The sequence below is a fragment of the Somniosus microcephalus genome, chromosome 7 (genome assembly GCF_052327205.1).
Source record: "Somniosus microcephalus isolate GS21.2 chromosome 7, FLI_Smic_1.0, whole genome shotgun sequence".
In the NCBI taxonomy this organism is placed as follows: Eukaryota; Metazoa; Chordata; class Chondrichthyes; order Squaliformes; family Somniosidae; genus Somniosus; species Somniosus microcephalus.
Genome location: NC_140993.1, coordinates 10,192,047 through 10,209,138, shown reverse-complemented (window position 1 = coordinate 10,209,138; position 17,092 = coordinate 10,192,047). Strand labels below are relative to the sequence as shown.

The window sequence follows — 17,092 nt, the reverse complement described above, 5'->3', positions numbered from 1 at the left end:
CAATGCTCCAGGATGGAAACTGGGGTGGGGGGGGGGATGGGGACTTGTATCTGATCGCTATGCAGCTGATAATATGGTCCCTGTGCATTGCAACCGATGCCATTCAGGCTCGCAAATGTCACCCAATAACACAAGGTCAACTCATCTGAATATTTTCCTGCTGTTCTTGGTGGTTTGCTGGATGTGCCGGGGGTTAGGGCGGCAGTTTCAGGACCAGCAGCCGGTAAAGAGCTGCTGCCTGTCCCTCAGAAGCCAGACGGTTTTCAGGGGTAGGGTGCAGGAGAAAGGGGGAATGTAATGGGAGGAAGAACCAGGCTGAAGGAATTTTACAGGGGCTCCTCTTCAGCCTCTCCTGCCAATGGGGGCTGTGCGACCAGAGAACTGCTAATCATTATTCAGTACAATTTCACTAGAAATAGTGATCAGAGGAAGCGTTCCCCCGATGTTTATGATGTTGCTCTACGCAAAGTAATTAGACAAAATCTTTGCCCACTACCTATCAACATTTACACCACCATTATTCAAACTTGCTCACGTGTTTTCCACTAATGACTTTTTTCAGGGTCCTAACAGGACATGTTCCATGAAGCATTTGAGCATCTCGATGTTTTTACATAGAATTTACAGCACAGAAACAGGCCCAAGAGGTCCATGCCGGTGTTTATGCTCAACATGAGCCTCCTCCCACCTTAATTCATCCCACTCTACCTGCATGTTTGCTTATCTCTGTAATCTTCAATCTTGTTTCTAATCCTGTTACCTAGTTCTTTTGTTTAAGGAGTAAATAGACGCATCATCAATTGGCTTTTGCTGAGAGTGATGTACATATGCACTATCTCTTGGGATATGAATTATTTTGATCGCTAGTCTTAGTTGATAGGAAGTGTTAAATGTCACCTTCCAGCATTCAGTTACCAAACAACTTTGACAAAGATGTAGAAACTAGTCATTTCCCTGTCCTCGTGTCTGGGAAAGAGAGATGTGTGGCAAGGGACCTAAAAAGAAAGGGAAGGGCAGAGAACAGGACTGCTTGTAGTTGCCTGAGCAGGTCAGAACAAAAACAAAAGAGCATTTAAAACAAACATACAGCTCTGGGCACCTGTGCTACACTATCAGAAAAGTTACAAGTCACTGATCTGGAACGCGCTGCCTGAAAGGGCAGTGGAAGCAGATTCAATAATAACTTTCAAGAGGCAATTGGATAAATATTTGAAACGGAAACATTTGCAGGGCTCCAGGGGAAAGAGCGGGGGGGGGGGGCGGGGGGGAGGCGGGGTGGGGAGGTGGGTGACAGGTGGGGGAGTGGGACTCAATTGGAGAGCTCTTTCAAAGAGCTGGCACAGGCACGATGGGCCAAATGGCCTCCTTCAGTGCAGTATGATTGTCAGCTGTGGCCCAGTGGGTAGCACTCTTGCCTCTGAGTCAGAAGGTTGTGGGTTCAAGTCCCACTCCAGAGACTTGAGCACAAAGATCTAGGGTGACACTCCAGTGCAGTACTGAGGGAGCGCCGCACTGTCGGAGGTGCCGCCTTTCGGATGAGACATTAAACCGAGGCCCCGTCTGCTCTTTCAGGTGGACGTAAAAGATCCCACGGCCACTATTTCGAAGAAGAGCAGGGGAGTTATCCCTGGTGCCAATATTTATCCCTCAATCAACATAACAAAAAAACAGATTATCTGGCCATTATTACATTGCTGTTTGTGGGAGCTTGGTATGCACAAATTGGCTGCCACGTTTTCTACATTACAATAGTGACTACACTCCAAAAGTACTTCATTGGCTGCAAAGCACGATATAAATGCAAGTCTTTCTTTATGATTCTACGATTCTATGAAATATACCCAGTTCACATAATGTTACAGCACGAATAATCAACCTGAAAATCACAACCAGTCATAAGGACTGATTTAAGAGTCTTTAACAATTACAAAAATGCCAACAGTAATACACTGACATTACAGAGCGGTGACAAGTTAACGTTTCAGACATAACCCTTCATCAGATGGTCAGCTCGTCGGTTCACTCCATGGACGCTGCCTGACAGGCCGAGCGTTCCCAGCATTTTCTGTTTTGGTTTCAGATTTCCAGCCTCTACATTTAATTTTTGTTAAATTAATGAGCCCCTTCATCACTAAAGCCCCGAATAGAGCAGCCTTTCCCAATTCACCCAATTAAAACCTGTCGTCATTTTAAAACGCTATATTAAATTTCCTTCCTTGCACCAGGGAATTAGTCTCAGATTCTCGTCTCTCCTCAGAACTATAGGGGGCGATTTTGTCAATGGGGGCGCGTTGGAGGCGGGACTGCTGCTTGTCGGGCTTTAGTCCCGCCTCCATCAACTTGTGGCCAACCCACGCTATTTTCCCTTGCTTGACCTTGTTAAGCCCGCCCAGTGGGTTCAGCAGGCCAATTAAGGGGAAGCCGGTTACAGAGAACGTCAGCGTATGACAGATGAATTGTCATCGTTTCACAGCTCTTTGAAGCTGTCAAACACTGACATTCTCTGTTGTTTGATGAGTTCTTGTATTCAAGTCTCATCAAACCTCTTTTGTGAGCAGAAATGAGATGGTTGTTGCATCAGGGAATGCAGCAGCCATCTGTCATCTCTGCCGGTGAGATGCGAGACTCTCCGCATCCCCAACTCTTGAAGCCTGCAGGAAGAAACAAAGTTAAGTAAACATTTTCTATCACTTTGCACTCACCTCACATATTCACCTCTCCATACCTGCACTCATCACTCAACTCCACAGCGCACTTTTGCACCCCTCCGACCCCTGCAGACCCACTGCTCGCCTCGGTGACCCTGGCGAGGTTTCCCGACGTCGGGAAGCCCACGCCTCTGGTGGAAAAATGGAGATAATCCTCTTAACTGCCTGTTAACTACCTGTTAACAGGCAGTTAAGTGGCTGTAATCCCTTTCCCGCCTCCAGGAGACGGGACCTGGCGCAGGTCGGCTACCTGCCTCCTGGGAAGATGGCACGGAGGCAGGTTGGGGGCGGGATGGGTACCTGCCCCCAGATTCTGCCATTTCCCCGGCAGTCCCACCTCCATCCTCGCCTGACCAATCAGAGGGATTTTCCCCTGATTGAGCTTGTTGAGCCCGCCCTGCGGCCTCAGCAGGCCAATTAGGAAGGAAGTGACTGACAGATCATGTCAATGTCAGACGTGCTATCTGTCAAACCTTCTTGAAAGAAGAAATGACAGCGTTTCCATTCTCTTTAGTTTGATGAGTTTTTGTGGTGAGGGCTCATCAAACCTTTCAACTTTGTAAATTTCACATGTCTAAGATTGGAGGATCCAACAGCCATTATGTGAAATTGACAAGGAGAATGTCGGCTCTCCCCATCCAGCGCGGCTAAAGGCTGTAGGAAGAAAACAAGGTAAGTGCACACTTTTTAAAACTTATCACTCATCTTACATACTTACCACTCCACACTTGCACCCATCACTCACCTCTACACCTTACTTCCAGGTGCCTCCGACCGGCACAGACCTCCTCCACGTCTCCTCCAACCCGGATTACAGCCACTTAACTGCCTGTTAACAGGCAGTCAAAAGGATTAAATGCCTTTCCCGCCTCCAGGAGACGGGACCCAAAGCTGCACATCTTCCCGCCTCCTGGCAAAAGGGCACGGAGGCGGGATGGGGGCGGGTTTGCCATCTGCCCCCACTTTCTCCGATTTTACCAGCTGTTCTGCCTCCATGCGCGCCTCCTCGGGGCTTGGAAAATCCAGCCCATAGTGTCTCATTCTCGGTATCATTCTGGTGAACCTACGCTGAATGCTCTTCATGGCTTTAATGTATAATGGGGAGCCTAAAATTGCACACAGTACACCAACCACGACCTAACCATTGCCTTGTACAAATTGACCGTGACCTCCTGCCCTTGTATTCGATGCTCCTATTTATAAGTCCCAAATAAAACAACGCACAATAGGAATACTATCTAATGCAGTGTTTCATATTGCTTGATTATTAACATTATAAACATACCAGAGACTTAGTGTGAAATTAATAAAAATATCAAAAATTTCATCGTGTAATTCTCCGTTTGCCCCATTGTAGCTCAATCCGGAATGTGATCAGCTGAAATAGGAACAGGAGGAGGCCATTCAGCCCCTCGAGCCTGTTCCACCATTCAATTAGATCATGGCTGATCTGTATCTCAACTCCATTTACCCACTTTGGTTCCATAATCTTTAATACCCTTACCCAACAAAAATCTATCAGTTTTGAAATTTTGAATTGACCCCCAGTCTCAACAGCTTTCTGGGGGCGAGGGTTCCAGATTTCCCCCACCCTTTGTGTGAAGAAGTGCTTCCTGACATCACCCCTGAACGGCCTGGCTCTAATTTTAAGGTCATGCCCCCTTATTCTGGACTCCCCCCACCAGAGGAAATAGTTTCTCTCTATCGGCTGAATATCTATCTAAATAGCTGATGTAACTACTTTGCAGCTTAATACTTTTTTGGTTATGTATATACTTACGTTGACAGTAATTTCCAAAGTATCCTGTGGCACAGTGATTACAGTAGGGACCGGTGTAGTGAGGCTTGCAATCACAGCGCTGAGTGTAAGGATCCACGTAACAAGTATTCGCCACTGTACCCTGCACATTACATTTACAATCTGTAAGAGAACAAAAGCAAATGACTGGAAAATCAAATCTTCAGGACCAATGCAAATCTGCCTATCAGTGTACATTGACATTTTCCACTCCAATGCATTTTACTACATTCATTCCTCCTTATAGTATTAAGAGCATTGTTCCACCGCGTTCTGTTGATACTGGAGAAGAGATCATGCTGGTGCAGGGCTTTCAACTTCTGTCATGCTGGTCTATAGTGTGATAACAAATGGTTTAGTGGTTGGGTTTTCACACACAATGGGCTGGATTTTCATTGAGGAGGCGGGTTGGAGGCGGGACTACAACTTTCGGGGTTGTAGTCCCGCCTCCATCGAGTTGTGGCCAACCCACGCGATTTTCACTTGATTGACCTTGTTGAGCCCGCCGACAGCTGTTTGAAGCTGTCAAACACTGACAGTCTGTACTCCAAGTTAATTCCTTCCTCTCAGGATGATTTAGAGATCTCTCCAGAACAGAAAGCTGAATGCTGCAATTTTTGACAGCTCGCGGCCATTCTTTCTGTGCCGGTGAGATGAGGGACTCCCGAGACCTGAAGGAAGGAAGGCTGTAAAGGTAAGTATATGTAAGTAAAACTTCTTTAAACACTTTACACACACCAAACACACTTACATAAGAACATAAGAAATAGGAGCAGGAGTAGGCCAATTGGCCCCTCGAGCCTGCTCCGCCATTCAATAAGATCATGGCTGATCTGATCCTAACCGCCAATCCACTATGACAGGACTATCTCCTGAATCTAACAGAATTAGACACACGAAATAGGAGCAGGATCAGGTTACACGGCCCCTGGGCCCGCTCCGCTACCCACAGGGCCATGACCGATCCGCACCTAAACTCATGTCCAAATTCCTGCCCGCTCCCCGTAACCCTTAATTCCCTTTTCTTCTAGGAAACTGTCTATTTCTGTTTTAAATTTATGTAATGATGTAGCTTCGACAGCTTTTTGGGGCAGCATATTCCATGGACCTACCACCCTCTGAGTGAAGTAGTTCCTCCTCATCTCAGTTTTGAAAGAGCAGCCCCTTATTCTAAGACTATGCCCCCTAGTTCTAGTTTCACCCATCATCTGGAACATCCTACCCGCATCCACCCGATCCAACCCCTTCACAATCTTATATGTTTCAATAAGATCGCCTCTCATTCTTCTGAACTCCAATGAGTAGAGTCCCAATCTACTCAACCTCTCCTCATATGTCCATCCCCTCATCCCCGGGATTAACCGAGTGAACCTTCTTTGTACTGACTCGAGAGCGAGTATGTCTTTTCTTAAGTATGGACACCAAAACTGTATGCAGTATTCCAGGTGCGGTCTCACCAATACCTTGTACAACTGAAGCAATACCTCCCTACTTTTATATTCTATCCCCCTAGCAATGAAAGCCAACATTCCATTGGCCTTCTTAATCACTTGCTGCACCTGCATACTAACCTTTTGAGTTTCGTGCACCAGGACCCCCAGATCCCTTTGTACTTCAGTACTTTCCAGTTTCTTGCCATTAAGATAATAACTTGCTCTACGATTTTTCCTGCCAAAGTGCATAACCTCACACTTTCCAGTATTGTATTCCATCTGCCAAGTCTCTGCCCACTTACTTAGCCTGTCTATGTCCCCTTGCAGGTTTTTTATGTCCTCCTCTCTCACTACTTTCCCTCCCATCTTAGTATCATCTGCAAACTTTGATATGTTACACTCGGTCCCCTCCTCCAAATCGTTAATATAGATTGTAAAGAGTTGGGGACCCAGCACTGACCCCTGCGGAACACCACTGGTTACTGATTGCCAGTCTGAGAATGAACCATTTATCCCAACTCTCTGCCTTCTGTTAGATAGCCAATCCTCTATCCATGCCAGAATATTACCCCCAATCCCGTGATTTTTTATCTTAAGCAATAATCTTTTGTGTGGCACCTTGTCAAATGCCTTTTGGAAGTCTAAATACACTACGTCCACTGGTTCACCTTTATCCACCCTGTATGTTACTTCCTCAAAGAACTCCAGCAAATTTGTCAAACATGACTTCCCCTTCATAAAACCATGCTGACTTTGTCTTATTAAACTATGATTATCCAAATGTCCTGTTACTGTCTCCTTAATAATGGACTCCAAAATTTTACCTACCACAGATGTTAGGCTAACCGGTCTATAGTTTCCAGCCTTCTGTCTACTGCCCTTTTTAAATAAGGGTGTTACATTAGCAGTTTTCCAGTCTGCTGGGACCTTTGCTGAGTCCAGGGAGTTTTGGAAGATTATTACCAATGCATCCACAATCCCTACCGCCACTTCCCTCAAGACCCTTGGATGTAAGCCATCAGGTCCAGGCGATTTATCCGCCTTGAGTCCCATTATTTTACCGAGTACCACTTCCTTAGTGATTTTGATCGTGTTTATCTCCTCCCCCCCTATAGCCCCCTGCTTGTCCAGTGTTGGGATATTCTTGGTGTCCTCTACTGTAAAGACTGATACAAAATATTCATTCAGTGTTTTTGCCATCTCCATATTTCCCACCATTAATTTCCCGGTCTCATCCTCTAAGGGACCAACATTTACTTTAGCCACCCTTTTTCTTTTTATATAACTATAAAAACTCTTACTATCTGTTTTTATATTTTTTGCTAATTTACTTTCATAATCTATCTTCCCTTTCCTAATCAATCTTTTTGTTATTTTGTGCAGTTACCTCTGCACTCATGCACCCATCACTCACCTGAACACCGGACATCTCGAACCCTCCAAGCCCTTCATCTGATGGCCCGCCTCACTAACTTGGCATGGTTTGGAGCCATCGGGAATCCCACACTTCACCAATAAAAATAGGGATTAGGTTAAAAACTGCCTGTTAACTACCTGTTAACAGGCAGTTAATTGGCACTAATCCCCTTCCTGCCTCGGGGAGCCGAGTCCCAGCGCGGGTCGGGTACCCGCCTCCTTTGAAACTGGTATGGAGGCGGGTTGGGGGCAGGATGGGTTCATGCCCCCCGATTTCAAGATTTTAACCCCCCACACGCCTCCAATCCCGCCTCCATGGCTCAATGAAAATTCTGCCCAATAAGTTCCTAATCTCCATCTAAAGAAGAGTATTTTTAGGTTCGGCTACCTTCTAAGGTTTCTCATTGTTCTTTCCCCCCTTTTTGTTTTCTTGCAGCTGAGATGGTGAGCAGGTGACCTGCTCTAGAACTTCATCAATGCCACTCTTAGGCTTACCACATGAGCGCAGTATAGTGATGATTTCCCCATCCAAAACCCCTTTCCTGACTCAGGTGTGGGTGAGCTGACATAGGCACAGCAATACAGCAGAGACCAGCAACTCACAACTGGAGGGGAAGGGGTTGAACTTCTATCCCAGTACCCCATGGAATGATCTTACTGTAGGTCCTTTTACATACTTCATGACCTGAAAGCAGAAAGAAAGCTAGCCCACTATCCTCAATTATGTCACTTAAACAGAGAAATGAAGTTGTTCGATAATGACTGAATTTCACAAGGAGAATTAGTAGAAAAATGCTTTTTTCACATATCTAATTCTTCAACAGTACCTCCCAAACCCGAGACCTCTTCCCCTCTTCCGCCTAGAAGGACAAGGGCAGCAGGCGCATGGGAACACCATCACCTGCAAGTTCCCCTCCAAATCACACACCATCCTGACTTGGAAATATATCGACCGTTCCTTCATCGTCGCTGGGTAAAAATCCTGGAACTCCCTCCCTAACAGCACTGTGGGAGCACCTTCACCACACGGACTGCAGCGGTTCAAGGCGGCTCACCACCACCTTCTCAAGGGCAATTAGGGATGGGCAATAAATGCCGGCCTTGCCAGCGACGCCCATATACCATGAATAAATATTTTTAAAAGGCGCTGAATTCAAGAACGGTTTACAACTGGATACTTCTCGGATTGCCTTTTGAAGAAATCTCGTACAAAAAAATAATTATAACTTTGTCCTCCTGATAAGAATATTTACTTAATAGCAGAAAAGTTAGAAATTTGTTTTGTAGCAATTGGTGCAATATACCTTTGCTTCAATTAAAGACTGCCATCATTTTGACAATGTTTCATAAATACCGTTTCATTTTAGCTTACTAGATTTTAATTCAAAGTCAAAATAAACATTGTAAAACATCACACGAACTGTTCCTGTGGATAATCTGGGCAGTAAAGAATGATCCATTGGTCTAATTAGGCCCAAAATATCTTCACCAGAATGTAATTTATAGTTGAAAGGAGTTAACAGAAATTAATAAAATATGCTTTTGCTCAATCTAGAACGGCAGTAAAGATGCCTTACGGCAACTTCTAGCGAGAAGAGCCTGCACTGACAGGACACCAATCAAACCCTCAGTAGCACCTGGGTGCCATGCTCAATGTAACTGGTAAGCGCTCACTTTGGAAATGTCCAGCCGATGGGGCTACAGTCACCGGACTGGGGGTGGGGTAAACGGGAACACCTAGAAGAAAAAAATGTTCACAATTAAAAATGTCAAATTTACATAACATGCAAACTGATTCATAAGAACATAAGAGTTAGGAGCAGGAGACGGCCATAGAAACATAGAAACATAGAAGATAGGAGCAGGAGTAGGCCATTCGGCCCCTCGAGCCTGCTCCGCCATTTAATGAGATCATGGCAGATCGTCCAAACTCAGTACCCGGTCCCTGCTTTCTCCCCATACCCCTTGATCCCTTTAGCCTTAAGAAATATATCCAACTCCTTCTTGAATATATTTAATGAACTGGCCTCCACCGCCTTCCGTGGTAGAGAATTCCACAGGTTCACCACTCTCTGGGTGAAGAAATTCCCCCTCATTTCTGTCCTAAATGGCCTACCCCTTATCCTTAGACTGTGTCCCCTGGGGCTCTTTTCTCCAGAAAAGGGAAGGATGAGGGATGACAAATAGAGGTCTTTAAAATTATGAATGGAGTTCGATAGGGTAGAGGTAGAGAAGATGTTTCCACTTGTTGGGGGTCCAAAACTAGTGGTGATAAATATAAGATAGTCACTAATAAATCCAATCGGGAATTCAGGAGAAACTTCTTCACCCAGAGAGTGGTGAGAATGTGGAACTCGCTACCACAGGGAGTGGTTGAGGTGAATAGTATAGATACATTTTAAGGGAAGCTGGATAAACACATGAGGGAGAAAGGAATAGAAGGATATGCAGATAAGGTGAGTTGAAATAAGGTGGGAGGAGGTTCGTGTGAAACATAAACACCTGCATAGACCTGATGAGCTGAATGGCCTGTGTCTGTGCTGTAAATTCTATGTAATTCTGTCTAAGTCTCAGAAGAGTATGAAGATGTGTATTACATTTGCACTTTCTGGGCTCCCTCTATATAGTACATGCCCACTGGCCCCATCCAAATGAGGTGCCCGCACACTCTGGTAGGAGTCGGTATTGGAGGGCATCAACGGGTGGTGATGCTGTCGCAGTACTAGCATTGTGACCTGTGGGAATCTCAGAGCCCATAACGTAAGCATAGACGACATACTTAAATCAGAGAGCAGAAAATGATATCTGATTTCAAGTGTCAAATTCTCCAACCGGAATAAACAAAGTATTAGATTGCTCACGATGCCAGTTGCTTGGAAATGGGCGAAAGGGTATTTAGCCGGGTTCCTTTCAGTACTGTGAACAAGGTGAGTCCGTAAAGACACACATATAAAGCTGTAATACGTACGAATGCATCGAGGAAAGTTGTAGTATCCATGGGAACAGCTGTCGCAGTGTTCACCACTGAACTGAGGTCTGCAGCGGCATAGGCCTGTTGTTGCTTCACATCCGTCTGTAAATTCAGGGTTACACCTGCAGGCTGAAGAGAAGATACCGCTTTCAGGCTTTATTTTTAAATCAAATTTAAAACTCTCATCAAATCCCTCAGATAATGCTGGAAACACTCAGCAGGTCAGGCAGCATCAGTGAAGAGAGAAACAGAGTTAACGTTTCAGGTCGATGGCCTTTCATCAGACCATTCTGACAAAGGGTCACTGACCTGAAACGTTGGGCCAGAAATTCCAGAACGGGGCTTGCACGCGCTGCAAGCCCCGTATTTGCACTTACCCCGCGCTCCTGCCGATCAGCTTCTGGGACGCCTGAACTTGGAGAAATAGAAAGCACATTCCCGGGCAGCGTATGACGTCACGCCGCCCAGGAGTGCAGCCAGCGCGGACCCAGGAGCGTGCAGTGTAAGTGAGACACGCCCCTTGAGGTCTCAGTTTCACTGGACACGCCCCCAATGTTTCTGTCAAGCTGCTTTGCTTTTTTACATGCAAAGCAGCAGTTTAAATAGGTTTTTGGAAGTTTTTTGAAGATTTTGGTAACTTTTATAAACTTTTTAAAATGTTTACATTATTTTGAGTAATCTGAAGTAGTTTTAAAGAGAATTAAAGCAATTTAAAGACTTTTAAAAGCCCTAAAAGAATTTTTTAAATTCCATTTATTTATTTAGCAATGTCGTCGTCATACGTGTCTTCACACTGTTCCCTTTGGGGAACTGTATGAAGTGGTGGAAGGATTTATGGCCGTGATTAACGCTCATTCCGTGACCGTAACCATCTTTGAACCAGCCATTAGGGCGGTTAGTCCTATGGCGGGAGGGTTTTACGGGCTCCCACAAGCTATACAAGGAGGGGGGGCCACCCACACCCACGGACGCAAATATCCCACTGGATGTCAACCCAGAATTTAGAGCCGGAGCTCCGACTCCACTTGCCGGGACTGTCTGGAGCGGGGTTCGAAACCCTACCCTGATCTGGCCCAGCGGCGGGGATCCTACCGCTATGACAAACGCCCAATCCGATTAGCAACGTGAAATGGCAGCATAGGGCTCCAGTCACGGGGAGGGAAAAGGCGCAGGAAACGTATGGGTGTCACCTTTTGTGCGGAGTGGGCCTTTTGCGTAGCAGTAAGCATCCCCGCCGCTGGGCCAGAAGGAGTAGGGTTTTGAACCCCACTCCAGACAGTCCCGGCAAGTGGAGTCGGAGCTCCAACTTTAAATTCTGGGTGGACATCCAGCGAGATACTTGCGTCCGTGGGTGTTGGTGGCACCCCCCCCCCTCAGATGGGTTGTGGGAGCCCGTAAACCCCTCCCGCCATAGGACTAACCACCCTAATGGCTGGTTCAAAGATGGCTACGGTCACGGAATGAGCGTTAATCACGGCCATAAATCCTTCCACCACTTCATACAGTTCCCCAAAGGGAACAGTGTGAGGATACGTCCGATGATGACCTCTTGCGCAATGCACCTCCTTGGACCCTCAGTCGCAGATGCGAGGGGGCAAGTCGTGCAAGTGTTAAATTTTTTATTTTATTGACATGTAAAATGTTGGCCCAATAATTCCCTTCCAAATGCGCTAGTACGGTCGGGGTACTTACGCATCTGGCCGGATGAAATGCCGGTTTTCAGCATGCACAGTGCATGTGGGGAAAACCGGCATTTCCTGTCCTCTGAACGAAGGGGTTCAGAGGCAGAACGCGTGCGACTGCACATGCAGCGCGTGCGCAGTATAATTCGCCGCTTTCATTAATGCTTTCAGTGAGGTCCAGTCATTACAACTTACGCATGAAAAAAGCATGGGTACAGTTGCGGAGGAAGATATTTCTTATCGTGGAGCTTCTGAAAGTATGTATGTCTGTATATATTCCTTTGCGTGTTATGTATATATTCCTTTACTTATGTGTATGAATGTGTTATTTAATTATGACTTTCAGAGAAAGTAACTTATTGGAAAATCATAATTAAAAACATACATTCATAGTAAAGGAATATAAAACATACATACATATACGTAAAGGAATATATGTGGACATACATACATAACTCATTCTCACATTCCATTCACACAGCCACAATTGCTCCTTCTACCTACCGTTCTGAAAACCCTTTAAAAAAAAAAAAATTTTAACTTTAAAGCTTACTTAAAATTTCTTAAAATAACTTCCCTCCCTTTCCCAAACAAAAATATTGCATTTCAAAAGCTCCACGATAAAATATATCTTCCTCCGCAGCCAATGAACCACTTTACACTTGCTTTTTTTCAGTGTAACTTCTAAGGACTTAACCTCACGGATTTCATGAATGAAATCCACGAAGTTCACTGCGCAAGCGCTGCCTGTGCAGTCGCACGCGCTCGAGGTCTGGAAATGCCGGCGTTCCCCGCATGCGCTGTTCATGCTGAACGCCGGCATTTCCAACGGCCAGAAGCATGAGTAAGCCGACCGTACTCACGCTTCTGGCCTGGAATTTCTGGCCCGTTAACTCTGTTTCTCTCTCCCCACAGATGCTGTCTGACCTGCTGAGTGTTTCCAGCATTTTATGTTTATATATCAGATCTCCAGCATCCACAGTATTTTGCCTTTGTTCAAATCCCTCCATGGCCTTGCCCCTTCCTATCTCTGTAACCTCCTCCAGCTCTACAACCTGCCAAGATCTCTGCGCTCCTCCAATTCTGGCCTCTTGAGCATCCCCCGATTTCCATCGCTCCACCATTGGCAGCCGTGCCTTCAGCTGCCTGGGCTCTAAGCTCTGGAATTCCCTCCCTAAACCTCTCCGCCGCTTTCTCCTCCTTTAAGACACTTAAAACCTACAGCACAGAAGGAGGCCATTTGGCCCATCATGGCCCATCTTTGAAAAAGCTCTCCAATTAATTCAATTCAATTCAATTTTATTTGCCATATGTAACCAGTACTAGTACAATGGAATGCTTACTCCCCATAGGGACACATCAGCTATTTTTACAGCGCCGTGTTCAGAAAGTCAATTCTTTGGCATCCAGTGGCAGTGGGAGCACGATGTCCGTCCTCCTCGTCACCGCGGCCTCCTCCTCACTGTTGCCGGCTCGGCTCCACATGTGGTGGCCTGCTTCTCCAGCTCACCCTCTGGCCACCATTCCCGGCTCCCCTCCTCCCAGTCGGACTGTGAGTCGTCGTGGCTGCTGCTGCATCACGATGCGCTGCGCTGCCTCCGCCCGACTCGCCGAACACATCCTCCGGTCGCCGCGGCCTCCACCTCACCATCGCCGGCTCCACGGTCCGACAGCCCGGGCCTGCTTCTCCCGCTTCCGGTCCGGCCTCTGGCCGCCATGCTCGGCTCCCCTCCTCCCAGTCAGAATACTTCCCCGCTGAGGAGCAGCCAGCCGACGTGCCCTAGCGGGTCGACGTGGCTGCTGCTGTGTCCCGATGCGCTGCGCTGCCTCTGCCTGACTCGCCGAACACCTCGCTCCGGTTGCGGGAGCGAGTGGCGAGAGCGGGCCGCCCGAAGCAGGGAGAGCGCGCTAGCGCCGGACAGTCTCGGGCGCCATCTTGACGATTCTCACTTCCTCTGCTCTTTCCCCATAGCCCTGCAATTCATGCCTTTTTAAGTATTCATCCAATTTCCTTTGAACAGTTTATAAAACCTACCTCCTTGAGCAAGCTTTTGGTTGCCTGCCCTAATATCTCCTTAAGTGGTTTGGTATCAGATTTTGTTTGATAATCTCTTCTGTGAAGTGCCTTGGGACATTTTACTACGTTAAAGGCAAGTTGTTGTTTATTAGACATAGGATAATTAAATTGAGACAATCAACATAACTTATTCAAGTTGAACATTTAGGGCTCGATTTTGCCAGGCCTGAGGAGGCGGGATTGGAGACGTGTGAGGTGGTAAAATCACAAAAAATGGCGGGCGGGCCCGATCCTGCTTCCATCCCGCCTCCGAGCAATTTCCCCAAATGTGTGTTTTCTTACCCCGTTTCCATCCCGCCGCCAAGAGGCGGGATAGGCCCTTAAGGCCGTTAACAACCAGCTAAGTGCCTCTATAATCCCATTTTGAGAGGCCTTTCTGATTTTACCACTTTTCCCACGTCCTGCATGTCTCCTCTGGAACACGCCAGTGAATCCTGGCAGCCTCACAAGTGGACTGCTTACTAACAGCTGCAGCTCCACCATTAAAAAGGAGTTTTCAGCAATCTTCATTTGCAGGTGGCAGAACTTTGTTGTCTCAGGTCTGGGGGAACTTTTAGAAGGCCTACTCATTGTTGTGGAAGTTTGGAGCCTGACACCCATCTCCAGTGTGACCTCCTGGGAAACCCCTCTCGCCAACTTGACTGAGCGCTTCCTCAACTGAGGCATATACCAGAAGCAACTGATGGCTTTTCAACATTAAACACAACATTACACCCAAGTGACTACCCTTGTGACTACTTGTGCATTATCTTCCTCTTACGCATGCTCCTACGTGATGCTTCCCCTGTGGCTTCAGCAGCTGTGGAGGCCCCTTGTTCACTTTCTTGCTGCTCCTGTCTTGACACTTTTGGCGGGTGTCCTCTGGGGTTGCGAACCTGTAAGGACTCGGCAACAGTCTGCTGCTCCTGCGGCTGTGTAGGGGTTGAGATGCCGATATCAGTTGGGTGGGGACTCTGGTGTGGCTCTGACCGAGGACTCTGCAGTGGCATGGTCGTATGAGTGCTTGGAGAGGAGCCCCCATTTCCTTGTTGTATGCCACCAACATCCCTCTCATGGGTCAGCCCCACTTCAGAGCTAGCAAGTGGCTGGACAGCACCTTGCTGCACTGCAAGGAGGCCATGAGGACCTGTTTCTGCAGTGGAAGTCCTACTCCAGAGGACTTGCATGAAGGTCTGGTTTGTTTGCTCATTAGCTGACCATCGCTCCCCAAGAGATGTCAGTCTATTCTGAACAATGACTATGTTTTCCATATCCAGTCAACTAAGCTCCTCCATAGACGTAGCCATCCTCTCCTCTACCGCAGCCATCCTCTCCTCTATGGTAGCCAGCCTTACCATGGAGGTAGCCATCCTTTCCAAGGAGGTTGCCATCCTTTCCGTGTTGATGCGTTCATGCGCCAATGCCTCTGCAAAGGCTCTGCTCATGTTAGCGATGGACTCCTCCATTCGCTCCACACTCACTGCGACCCTGGAGACAAAACCTGCCAGAGACTCCTGCACCTGTTCCTGGAGTTCCAGCACCGCTCTCCTTCTGGATGGACCCGGAGGCGCAGGGTCGACATGCAGCAGAGGCGAGCTGGGAGCGTCCTCACCACTGCGACGAGGACTCTCCACTGCTGTCCCTGTCTCCACCATCTGCTGATGCTCACTTGTGAGCTGTGATACACCAGGTGACAACTCTACTCTATGTTCCGAAGGTCCCACCAAGGTGTAAGCATCTGCACTAGTGCAGAGTGCGCTTAATTCTGCTGACGGAGGGCCCTCAGAGGTTGTAGCTTCCTCTGAGGAGTCTGGAAGCTCAGGCTCTTCCTCCTGGACAGTGGGGATGGGGGCTCTCGATGGTGCTGTGGGGGAGTAAAGGCAAGAGTTATAGATGTGAGGGAAAGGTTGCATGCACACTGAATTGTGTAGGTGATCATAAGTCAATCTGTTAGAGCATCAGAATCATTATCAGTCACTCATAGAGAGATGTCAAACTATTCTGTCACCCGCTTGCTGTGATGCGCCCGCCTGTCCGTCCCCCACTTGGGAATCCTCCTCGATCCCAGCAATTTCCAGGGCCGCCTCCTCCGAGGTGGTGAGCTGGGCTACTGAGGGTGGCCCTCCTCCTGTCCTCGCTCTTTCCCTCTTATTGTGGGCTCTCTTTTCCTGCAATGAGGGTCACAAGTTGAGTTTGAGTGAGAATGAAGGAGTGTAGAGAATCCATAGCATAGATGCTTAGAAGGAGACAAAGGTCCCTCCCTGTGTGTTGTAAGTTGTTGTCATTGCGTCACAGTGATAGGGAGTGTGAGGGCTGCATGGTTGAATAGTTAAGTGAGAGAGAGGGAATGGGTAAGGGTGCAGGGATGTCAGTGTCAAGTGGGATGTGGAGGAAGAGGTTGGCAAAGCAGAGTGCTGGTGAGGAGAGGCGATGGGGATGAGATTGAGGGTGATGAGAAAGTCATACTCACTTTTCCTGTGCGGAGAAGGTCATGAAACCTCTTCCTGCACTGCAGCCATGTTCTGCGGCACATAGAGATGGCATTGACCTCCTGGGCCACTTGCAGCCACACAGCATTAGTCTGTTATTGTGGCTTTTTTCTCCCTGAGGAAGGGAAGAGCACCTCCTTATTAGATCTTGCTCCCTGCACCAGAGCTTGGAAGGAGGGCTCATCAAAGCGAGGTGTGATGTAAGAAAAAGGAGTCTTACCATCAAGTAACTTTAAAGTAAGCTTTAAGTAACTTATAAACACACTATATACAAGAGAGGTCTTTACCATGCCTCTGGTAGAAGCCTCTTACAATACTGAACAGACCAGTATTTATACCAGTCCAACAGGAAGTGACACATGACAGGAAGTGAGGTATGTACACAGTTCATAGTTCATAGTTCACAGTTCACAGGAAGTGATGACATAACTTCCCGGAAGTTATTATTTTTATCACATTCTTCCCTCCTGCAGGTTTAGGAGGCTGTGGTCAACCTTTTGGTCCGCAGCCGCCGAACAAGGAAGAGTCGCACCCGTTTG

The 17,092-nt window shown here is 47.3% G+C and overlaps 1 protein-coding gene across 1 annotated transcript in view; it reads right to left on the bottom strand.

Moving 5' to 3' along the window:
• Positions 1-17,092, bottom strand: part of lama3 (laminin, alpha 3) — a 340,063-nt gene that overhangs the window by 238,355 nt on the left and 84,616 nt on the right. Inside the window, exons 10-12 of the mRNA XM_085993930.1 lie at positions 10,324-10,455; positions 9,030-9,092; positions 4,391-4,629 (exon numbers count right to left, since the gene is read on the bottom strand). Coding sequence (XP_085850056.1) covers positions 4,391-4,629; positions 9,030-9,092; positions 10,324-10,455 — 434 coding nt within the window. The remainder of the gene's footprint in view (positions 1-4,390; positions 4,630-9,029; positions 9,093-10,323; positions 10,456-17,092) is intronic.